Here is a 12,071-nt window from a genome sequence, read left to right on the forward strand (position 1 = left end):
TTTCCAGTACATAAATCACAGTTCTCATCCATATGACCAATAACCATTTTAATTGATAACACCCTGTTTTGAGAATTATCCTATAGAAAGAAGGGAAAAAGAATTAAACCTCTCTAAAATTTCTAGCCCGGCCTATGCCCCTATCATTTGGGGAAGAAAAAAAATCCTCATCGACTACAATTCTATTTAGTGTTCATTATTAATTTTCACAACTAACTAACCTCTTATTAAAAAAAATTAACTAAACCTTAAATCCGTTGTCATGCTTATACAAATTCAATAGTACAATACTATAGAATGTCAAGGACTCAACACTCAAGGCATTAATCCAAATAAACAAATAGTACGTTCAGAAAGTAAGAATAAAGCAGGGGCCGATTCTTTAGAAGCTAGTTAGGGGATAGTCATACATTGATATAGTTCCTGTAACATAAGTATATAAAGATTAGCAAGCATGTATGTTAACATTACAATCATCAGACCATATATAATGAACTATCTTTACGTTAAAAAATCAGACCATATATATATATTTCAAAACAAATATGCATGCCAATACTTGTGCAGATAGCTGAACGGATCTTCGAAGCTCCCTTCAATCCAATTAAGAAAAGAGGAAGGTAAAATCGTCTCCTAGTTCATGCACGCCCTTGAACTGCACATTTATTTTCTAATTTGCGCACCTGAGGAATCCATGAACTAGCAGCCGTTATACACCCTCTCTCCTTTCAGAGTTGGAGTGAAGAGAGCTTCAATTCAATGACCAAACTAACACACTTGTTTCAAAACCACTAGTGTTTTAAAACCATATACAAGAATATTAAAAACTAAAAAGAAATTTACTACACACTAGCTCGTGCATTGTCGAAGTATAAATTTTGCTTGTAAGAAAGGAGAAGGTAAGAGGGGTTTATGTAGGGATTGAGAGTTAAACAGGCAAGAATCTGATATCATCTTGACCGTCGGATGAAAATATACGAAATATGTAGTCATGTAGAGAATCTTGGTGAGATTTCTTGCCTAGATTTCATGTCTACGTGCATGAAAATCCGATATTTTAGGTGATAGTATCTTTATAGCATAAAGACTTTCCTTTAAATGGTTTATTTCTCTTTCTTTATTTTTTTTTTTTTTTTTAACATGCATGTTTGGGAAAGATATGAATTAGGATCTCTACAGCCTGACAAACCAAGAACCTACATTTGATGTCACAGGATGCTGCAAGGTGCTAATACCAAGTGACATCAAAAGGTGCAGTCTGTTATGTTGTTGTGGTCCTAGATCGAGGTTCGTTATTTGAAGAGGTTCAATTTCTAAAATGTGTAGTAATCATTGAATTAATCTGAAAATGGACATTAAATCATAACCGGAGAATCAATAATGGACCTATGTAGGAGTCAAATTGAGTGGAGACGGTGTCAATCATGTGCATTGGTCCATTTGAGGAATCACAATTTATCACTCGGTGAGCGAGTGGAGACTAATCATAATCACGCACTAGATGATCTACACAACTAACGTACATAAATAGATCGATTGAACTTTCGTGTATGTAACTACGTAAGGGTGCATTTATTTTAACATCTAATGTAATATCTCACTGGAATTGAATTGATTCAATAAATAAGTCGCTTGCATACTGGAATTATTATTTCACCTACAAATCATGCATTTCCATGGTTTCCAAACATCATGAAAGAATTTCCATGGTTTGAAATATTCACCTACAAATAATTTCTATGGTTTCCAAACATCATCAAACTGGAAATGGAAGGTGTAGAAGAGTTAACCACCCGAGGGTGACATCATAAAAGCTAATTAATGTGGATGGTGCTTCTTGTGGTAATCCTGGCCCTTTGGGCTATGGTATGTGCATGCTTTAGAAATAATAAATGTGTGTTCCTAGCGCTTCTTTGCAGGAAAATATTGGTCATCAGACGAATTTCATAGCTGAATGTTTAGCAATTTTAGAGGCGGTGGGGTATGCTATTCAAAGAAATTGGAGGAAGGTCAGGGCGTCAGGGTGGAGTCAAACTCGACATCTATAGTTAATGCTTTTGGAACTTCAAGTGTACCTTAGTGTATGAAGCAGTGATGGCAAAGATGCATTAGACTACTACAAATTGACTCCAGTTTGGAGAAAAGCCAATTTCACAACAAAGCAATTGACAAAGTACGCAATCAATCTTCAAGACAATTATCAAGTTATTTTTATTGTAAAACCCCCATGAATAACCAAAATGGGAGCTTCCAGAGCATGTCTATTATAGGTTTTGTTAATATAAACTCTTAGACTGCTACTGTATCCGTAGACTGGTAACTCATGTACATTTGTAACTCGGGAAAAAGTGACACCCCTAATCCACACACACTCTCTTCCAATGGGAAACTTTTACAAATTTGTAATTTTAAAACACAGGTGTCACTTTGAGTGATGTCCAAGTTATTATAATTAAAGAGGGACGTCACGTGGCATGATATAGTCATATAGTGACATCTGAGCTTATTTTATATTATTAGAAATTACTAATTTTAAACTCGTGTGTCACTTGCTCCAAATTGTATCCTGGTGGCCCGAAGAATTCTCAACTCAAGTTATTAGCTATTATCTACGGTTTGCATCTCCCCCATTGGGTGTGTCAACTTTACTTCATCTTACACCTACCATTGGAGATGCCCTAACTAATAAGAGACATTATTTGTATTCTAGTTAGAGGATAATGTATTTGGAAAGTAGAAATCAATAATATCCCCTTGTAGGGTTATAATAATTTTAAACCTGGGCGGGCGGGTCAACCGCGGATCAACCGCAGTCAAATAAATTAGTGATTATACAAAAATAACATCACAAAATATATAATAGCAGGGTCTAGGAGATATAAATCCAGAAACTAACGTGGTTCCCGACGGGCATGGGCCTCAAATAATATTTAAAGGTTGAAGTGTCAAACATGTCTTAAAAATTAATTATCACCCTAAACTGCATTGGTCAAATTAATGGAAAATCAAAACTTGGTTTTTGGGTTTTGGGTCATCCTTGTAACCTCGGTTAAATTAGGAAATTATCATTTTAACCCAATTTTTGGACCCAAAAAACTTCTAATTCTCAAAACGCAACTAAGTAATATATTTTCCAATTCACAACATAGAAAAAAAAAATGGAATCAATCAATAAAAAAAAAACAAAAATAAAAAAAAAATCTTGAATTTGAACCCAAAACTATATCTGCAAAATTTGAAACTTTTTTAAACTCAACAAAGTGATTTACTATTTGTAAATTGATTATTTTCCATAGCATGATAAAATGAAGATGGGAGCTTATCTTTTTTAGTATAATTGGATCTATGGTACAAAACAATCAAATATAAACTAAAAAGAATTGGTGAATTAATATAAGGATGAATGATTCATCTTTTCCAAAATTCGAAAAGGTAAATTTGAACTTTGATATTTGCCCAATGTTCAAATTTGAATATGTGAAATTGATGTTGAAATCATAAGTTTGTATTCATATCTCTCAAATTCCTACAAAAGTTAAAATAACTAAAAATATAAACAAAATACAAAAATATTAGAAATTAGAGTCTTGAAATTGTAACTTGGTCAATGAGGTTGGGTCAAATCGAACTTTTGACACTGCGAAATGTCGGCTTGAACTAACCTGGTCGGGTTTGAGCATAGAACCTGAAATTGCATCACCTCATAGCATAAATAATCCGACCGCATAAAAACGGGGTTATTAATGAAAAATTGAAAACTGGATGCAAATGTAATGAAAATCTTTCGGGTTGGTCTTGGATTTGGGTGGCGGATGAAGATCGGGTACCCTACCGGATTATGGGTCAACGGGTTTTTTTTACACTTCTATCCCCTTGTACAAGGTCTAATATATCGCCGATATTTTCAAAATATCACCGATATATATCATTTTTTGGGTACTTGACATAAAATCATAAATATTCGATATATTTCCACCGAATATTGTAGTTTTTTCCAGCCAATATATATATCCCATTTTCTGATTTATATCTTATATATCAGTGAAATATCCGATATATATTATTTGACTGATATATATCAGTGATATTTATAATGATATATAGTGATAATTTGATCATTTCACCAAAAATGCCAATATATATCGGTTTTTGGATTACACCATACCGATATGGAAATTTTCTGCATTGTATAACATGTAAAATCAATTCCCGGCCACCTCTATATGTTCTTTATCAAATGTAATTTCAATTTCGACATCTACGTTCCTCGTAAAGTTACTGCAATAACTTTCAAAAGGGTTAAAAATGGATGTTAATTCTGTAATTGGAACCCAGCTCTAATTTACAAAGACTTGAGGTTTCTGGTTTTTCTTTTAGCAATATGTCCGAAATATACTCTTAGTAAAGAAAATTGAACAAGGTTTGAATGAGAAGGGATGCCATGGACAATTATGAAGGTGGGATTACAAGTCGACAACGTAACGAGTAGAGGATTGGCTACACAACTTGGCGTTATTCAAGAGCCATCAAACTAGAAAAACACATAACGCTAATTATGAATTTATGACAATATTCTCAAACATGAGAGCTGTGTATACGATGTGGGAGAGATTCTACAGAACCTGATGCCAATATGCCATCACTAATACGTGTTTTTTTCTTGATATGTAAACTTTGTTAGCATTTCAATTACTCAAAGCTTTTAATTATTGGACTAGAAATCATTCCTTCTTCTTCCAATGGATACTGGTATTCAAATATAACCACTAGGCTTGTGGAGAGATTGTTTTTCCTACTAAATATATGTAGAACATCGTAGTCTCCTTTTAATTATTTTTATCACTTTTTTTCAATTATTTACCCCACATGAGTCGGGATATAAATCAGTTATTTTGGTGAACTACAAATCTACCGTGAATGCAAGTTGTTGAAATACTAATATTATGAGTATCCATTACACTAAGGGCATCTCCAATGGGGGTGTAAACCGTATAGAGTGGAAATTTTACATCCCAAATGTCAAAAAACTCTTTTCAATGGGGTGTTATACCGTAGGTAATAGAGTATTAGTTGATAGAGAGGGTGGGGAATTTGCCCTTAATAAAAAACCAGGCTATCAACTAATAAAAGCCCGCCACAACACTAATTCTAAAGTAATTTTTTAACTTTCGGACGTCTCCAAAGTAAAACAAATTCGGATGTTTTTTTTTACACTCTTCCATTGGAGAATATAGAGTGTCGTCCCTATCTATTTAGAAGTGTAAAATCTCACAATTTAAATTTTTTAACTCAAACGCCATACCGTAGGTAATGAAATGAGAGGGGTGGGGAATTTCTCCTCGAGTTTTATAAAAACCCCCAGAACTTTTTAAAACAAACTTTTCCATTGAGAAAAAATAGAGAGAAGGATATTTATAAACTTTTTACTTTTTCATTTGATAATTTACATATTTATAAACTCTACAAGTAGTAAAATCTTAATGGCACCTAGGTGGCGCCTATGTGGAAGTGTAATTTTACACCCCCTATTGGAGATGCCCCTAAGAGGAGTTTTTTAATAGGAGTAAAAGTTGTTAGAAAAATGGATTTGCATAAATCCATTAAGATATAAATGAATAATTTGTCTTGTAAGTTACCCACTTGAGATGAAATGGGTTTCTCTTTAAACAATACGTTTTGAGAAAAACCATTTTGAAATGGTATCCTAGTTCGAAACAGTGCATTATGTCGAAAAGGTGCGATTTTTCGAAATGTGTACTGGTTCGAAATACTGCATCATGCCGAAAAGGTGTGACCTTTTAAAATAGGCACTGGTTCGAAACAGTGTTTTATGCCGAAATGGTGTGTTCTTTCGAAACATGTGACTTTTCAAAGAATTACTTACTTTTTCCCAAGAGTCACTGTGTTGTTTCGAAGAAGCACCACTCATCAATAAATAGTAGATGAATTTGGAGAGAAAGACACATTAGATCACAGAGAGTTCTGATTTTTCTCTTCACCCTCTGTTCTTAGTTAAATACTATGTTGTGTTCGCTGATTCTATAGAATTGAAATGCTAGCTTTCTATAGAAGGAAATCCGTTATATTTTGGAAGATAGTTTCTCATCAACCTTCAAACAACGTGAGGGGAAAAATCTATCTTAAGGATATAATGTATCTACACTAAGTTCGGATTTAACTAAGAAGTACAAGACACTTACAAGACAAAATATTTGTATAGTTTAGTATATGGTAAAGAGTAACTACAGTTAAGTTGTATATTCCTAACAAAAGTACTATTTCTGATTTTTGTTCCTACAACCTGAAAAACTCATAGTTTGCATAGTTTGGGCACTAAAAATTAAAATGAAAACCGGTCTCTCCTTTCTCTTTTAGAAAAATTTGAGAAATCATTTTTTCTAGGCTGTGCGTGTTTGAACAAATGAGTGAAAAGTAGAAACATGGGCTGTGTTTGTTTGACTGCAGAATTTGAAGAAAAAGTTCATGAAGAAGGTAAGTAACTTAAGTACGAGGCAAGAAATTTGGAGGTGTTTCACGAAAATCTGATACAAGAGGCAAGAAGTCAATTTTAAACTGTGCATAGTGCCAACTAAAATTAAAGCTGCAAAAGACAATCAGAATTTAGTGGTGGCACTTACAAATTCCTTGTCTCAAATTGAAATTACGAAAGTTACTAATTTACAGGACAAACAACCGCAGCTGTACTAGAAAATCAAGCAATGGAGCATAATTTCATCTATATGCTGGAGGCATTCCCTAAAACAAAGTGCACTCCACTTGTTTGCCTCAGGAAATGAGACATGCCGCCGTATGCATAAACCATAAGCTTCGCTTGTCGCATTTGAGGCATTTTAAGCTTCACCCACAATGAATTTCAGCCATTATTAGGGGTGATTTCGGATCGGATAAAGGGCTTTTGGAAAAATTTCTAATTTTTTTTCGGATGGCAATATCTTTTTCAAATCCGATCTAATTATTTTTTTCGGATGACAATTTTTTTTCCGAATTCGGAAAGTTCGGAAAACCAAAAAAAATTTGGAAATTTCATAATCCGCAAAATATAGAAGTAAATCGGAAATTTGAATTATATAATCAGATTCTCTTTTAGAATAACCATTTTTTATCTAGTTAATACATTCATTTAGGAATCATTTTGAAATGTATTAATTCAATAAACAACTTAGGCTTTTTAACACGTTCATTCAGCAAAAAAAAAATTCATGTTAATGCATTAATTCAATAAATAGGAATATGAAATAAATTGAGACATGTACTAAATGACAATATTGATTTCTTGAAGTTGTAAGAGAGACAATGTTCTACTTCTCTAGGGTTTTTATTTGGTTTGTAAACTATATGTAGTTTTAATTTAGTAACTATATGAAATAGACCGCTATATTTTAAAAATTCAAATTAATTGGAAATCGGATCGGATTGGATTTTGAAAACACATCCAATTCCGATCCAATTACTTTTTGGAAAAATCAGATATCGGAACACAAATATCATTACCAAATTCAAAAAAATATCGGATTGAAATTCAGAAAAATTTGGGTTTTCGGAAAAAAGAGACACCCCTAGGCATTATACATAGTGACTGCCTCTTTTATTTAAACAGGATCTGTTTATTAAAATTTTTTCCCTTTCTTTTATCTTTTATTATCTAAGTTCCACAGGAAGCTATTAAAAATTTAAATAGTAATATATATATATTATAGGAAAATGGAAATGCCCAGGGGAACAATTTATATACAATAATATAGTCGTGGGTCATCGAACTAGTATTACCCCATCTAGATGAGCCAAATTAAGAAGCTTCTAGTTCTACTAATAGCTCAGATGGGAAATTAGGGAGTTCAATTATGCCTCTTTGAACTCGAACTTCGAAAACTCGACAAAAATGTATATAAAACATTAAAACTAAAAAATTGTAAATTATAGTTGGGTATTGACCGAAAATTTTTTATACTACGTGGGTTTATAAAACAAGTAGCTCATGAGCTACCTTCGAATTTCCCATTTATCTAGAATGGGCTTTAAATTAAAGCTCAAACTTGGCTTTGAGTCAAGTTGGGGGTAATACTAGTTCACCCCAGCCCTAATATAATATGAATGCAGAAACATAAAAAGATAAAGGCATGTGGAACCAGGTTTATTTGCGTTATTAGTAGTGTGTCACCAACTGCTGTTGTTGTCATCGTAGTCAACATGGCAGTAGTACTATTTAGTGAAGTATTTCCAGTAGTATTTGTTTCAATATTTCATCATAATTAACCAAAATCTCGCATCATAAGCCTCTCCCTGGATCAGATTCTAATTCTCAATCCAAATCACATTATTGAGGTTAGGCATCTTTTATCCGAGTAATTCATTTTATCTTTTGTTCTTTGATTTTTAGCATTATTCGTTGCATGCATATATCATAACCACACGCTTTCTCTTCGACTTCCATCAACTTAGCTGTACGTACTTGCTCTTTAAATTAGCAATTTCTTCTCATTTCTTCCACTTCACCTCTACTGAACTCAAGCTCATACCTTTCGCTCCCTACTCAACCGTGCCAGTTCCCTCTTTCCATCAGAATATATTTGAAAACAGTAGGTTTAAGTGTCAACTAATCAACCAAAACTTATTAAGAAGCTAAGTAGGTCTCCATCCACTCTTGGGAAACATAGGGTCTGCATTGTCGAAAAAATCCACAGAACAAAGGTCGAACATTATCCTGCTATATTGGAGAATGAATGGCAAGAAAGGTAGTATCGAAATCGACATACCAGAGCCCAAAAAAATTAAACAAATGGAAAATAAAACCGGCAATAGAAACTTTTCCTTCAAACAATGGATACAGAGTGTATGGGAATTTTGCAAAGGAGATATTAACAGAGTAATATTTTCACTGAAGGTTGGCCTTGCTGTCCTCCTCGTGTCATTGCTCATACTATTCCGGGCACCTTATGAAGTATTCGGCACCAACATCATTTGGTCTATCCTCACTGTCGCCATCATGTTTGAATATACTGTCGGTATGTCCATAATTATATATTCCCAACTAAACAATTATGCTTTGCTTATTTATACAGATATTAAACAAATATGATCCATGCGATAAATTGGTACATCTATGTATATGCACCTCGTAGTCGTAGACCAGGAGTGTTTGTGCATGCATATATGCACGTATGCACGGTCATGGAGCATACTTTAGTTAGTATCTAATAATTATATTGCCCTGACATATATTTACTTCAAGGAGCAACATTTAACCGAGGGTTCAACCGTGCTGTTGGAAGTTTACTTGCTGGAGTATTGGCAGTTGTCGTTGCCCAAGTGGCTATTTGCTCTGGACATGTTGTTGAACCTACAATTATTGGTGCCAGCATCTTCTTGATTGGTGAGGCATATCTGATAAGCTTTTTCCTAGTGTAAACAAGTGGGATAAAAAGGGAGGGTGATGGGAGGTAAAATTATGCTTCTCACAGTCGGTGTTTCCATGCAGGAGCTTTAACATCGTTCATGAAGCTGTGGCCGTCCCTTGTGCCATATGAGTACGGATTCAGGGTCATATTGTTCACATTCTGTTTAATAGTAGTATCAGGTTATCGAATGGGAAGCCCGGTTAAAACTGCCATGGATCGGCTATATTCCATAGCAATTGGAGCATTTGTAACTGTTTTTGTAAACGTGCTTATTTTCCCTATATGGGCAGGAGAGCAGCTACACAATGAGTTAGCTAAGAACTTTGACGCAGTGGCCGACTCCCTTGAAGGTGAGCCCCTAACGATGACTGCCACTTTCTCAACCACAGTCTACACTCTTGTCTAAACTACTTGTTTTCTTTCCCTCAGAATGCATTAGGAAGTATCTAGAAGATGATGACTCAGATCACCCAGAATTCTCCAAAACTGTCATGGATGAATTCCCAGATGAACCAGCATATAGGAGATGCCAAGCAACACTGAACTCATCGACCAAACTAGAAACCCTGGTACCTATCAGTTTCTTTCTTTCTTTGTTTGGTAGAATACGTGTATTGGTGGGAGGGACTGACAAAAATGATCTGTTCTAGGCTAGTTCAGCAAAATGGGAGCCACCACACGGGAGGTTTTGGCATTGCTCCTACCCATGGTCAGAGTACGTTAAAGTTGGTGCCGTTCTCCGCTACTGTGCCTATGAGGTCATGGCCCTCCATGGTGTCCTACATTCAGAGATACAGGTCTATATTTTTCAATTTATTTTCCTTTGTTCTTCCTGCATCCACTACAGTTCTACGTAACACCCCCACCCCACAGGCCACAACACACACACACACACAAATGACATTTTCCTTTCCAATCGCCAGTCACTTCAAAGTTCAAACTCCTGAGAAAGTTCCCCACTGGGTAACTATGGGTCTATGGTCCCTGCAATCCACGTAGTAATACATTATAAACATCCCTTGCCCACTGGATTGAGCATCTCTAATATCTAAATAACCATCTATGAGGTCTATCTCAGGAATGGTTAAAGTAGTCCAACACGAACTAGAGGATCAACATCTAAACTGCCCCAAGCCCCCACCTTCCCTCTCAGTTCATAGTATTACCGACACTTTCAATGATATACTCCAGTCACACTGTTCCACTACACCGTAGGCCAACATCCATCAGAGAAGCACATTTTCAATATATGGCCCAAACGGCTTCTAAGTTCTCGCTTATAATCATAGCATGATCAAGTAAAGATTTCCGGGTGTATACTCGATCAATAACTTGCCAGCGACATCATGCACTGACTGTATCATTTGCCACTGATGCCAATGGCGATTGAAATCAATTTGTTCTCTTTTCAGGCACCTCATAACCTCCGAATTACATTCCAATCAGAAATTCTTGATGCCAGTAACCATGCTGCAGAGCTAGTGAGGAGCTTGGGCAAAGACATAAGCAACATGATGCGCACCCCCAAATCTACATCACTTAAGAAAGTTCACACCTCGACAGAGCGCCTACAACGAGCCATAGACATGCATTCCTATCTCCTCACATCAAGCCACGATGACCAAAACTACTCTTCCAAGCCACTTACCAAACTGTCTCATACTCTTTCATCTACCCTATCTGACCTCTCATACAGCTTGTCCAAGGACGGTCAGGGAAGCGGAGACCTTGAATTACCTTTAAACCCACAACCCGTAGGCACACTTCCCTCTGCACCAGCTCAGGCTGAGTCTTACCACGAAGTAATGAAGAAGCAACAGAGAAGGCTGCATTCGTGGCCATCGAGAGAAGTGGATGTGTTTGACGAAGGAGTCCTTGAAATGGACAACCTCCCTCGAATGAGAGCACTAGAGAGTACCACGGCACTGTCTCTTGCAACATTCACCTCGTTGCTGATTGAATTTGTAGCTCGCCTTGATCACTTGGTTGAGTCGGTCAACGATCTTGCTGTGATGGCCAGGTTCAAGGATGCGGGTGTACAAAAGTACACGGAAATTCTAATACAAAATCAGACCCAGTAGTGTTGGGGAGTGATAAAAGGCATACGAAGCGAGGCTCGTGAAAATATTTGTAGGATCCAAATAAGTTATTGTTCCCTTTGCTGTCTAATAAGGCTGGCAAACAAACTCTCTTCTAATGTCAAATAACAGGCTATACAATGGTAAGCCAATTCAGGACTTCAGGACTATAACGTCATAGGAGATGTACCATATATCTCCAGCGGAGTTAAACACTGAATACAAACGTTCAAGCCCAACCGAATGTGAAACCCGTTAAACAAGTTAGGAAGCACAAGTCTACAGAAAAACATCAGATCCAAGGTCCTTGCCAGAAAGGTCGGGTTCAATTATTTACATTAAATTCATTCCGATCAGATGGCTTATACATCTACATATCATGAAATAAAAATATCAGGAACGTAAAAAAATCCCTTTGGTAAATTGTCTGACCAGAGGACAACACCATTACGGCTAGAGCCTTGCGCACTTATCTGGTTTGGAAGAACACATATCTTGTTTCATACAGTGGTATATAATAAGGCTGAACAGTCCCAGCCTAACAAAGGTCCCATTCAAGATTAAACATCTACGAAAC

General features: G+C 35.9%; 1 protein-coding gene across 1 annotated transcript; it reads left to right on the forward strand.

Annotated features, from left to right (window-relative positions):
- Positions 1-8,402: 8,402 nt before the first annotated feature.
- Positions 8,403-11,655, forward strand: LOC147513369 (putative aluminum-activated malate transporter 3). The gene is made up of 6 exons (XM_086596410.1): positions 8,403-9,023; positions 9,251-9,391; positions 9,497-9,766; positions 9,846-9,985; positions 10,067-10,213; positions 10,829-11,655. Exons 1-6 carry the CDS (start codon positions 8,738-8,740, stop codon positions 11,495-11,497), a joined length of 1,653 nt encoding a protein of 550 aa, XP_086452536.1. The 5' UTR covers positions 8,403-8,737; the 3' UTR covers positions 11,498-11,655.
- The last annotated feature ends 416 nt before the right edge of the window (positions 11,656-12,071 follow it).

The sequence above is a fragment of the Coptis chinensis genome, chromosome 3 (assembly GCF_015680905.1).
Source record: "Coptis chinensis isolate HL-2020 chromosome 3, ASM1568090v1, whole genome shotgun sequence".
NCBI classification, from domain to species: Eukaryota; Viridiplantae; Streptophyta; class Magnoliopsida; order Ranunculales; family Ranunculaceae; genus Coptis; species Coptis chinensis.

Coding starts and splice junctions, on each gene's coding strand:
- LOC147513369 (XM_086596410.1), top strand. CDS start 8,738: ATGAATGGCAAGAAAGGTAGTATCGAAATCGACATACCAGAGCCCAAA. Junction 9,392..9,496: donor TGCCAGCATCTTCTTGATTG/GTGAGGCATATC, acceptor GTTTCCATGCAG/GAGCTTTAACATCGTTCATG. Junction 9,986..10,066: donor CGACCAAACTAGAAACCCTG/GTACCTATCAGT, acceptor GATCTGTTCTAG/GCTAGTTCAGCAAAATGGGA.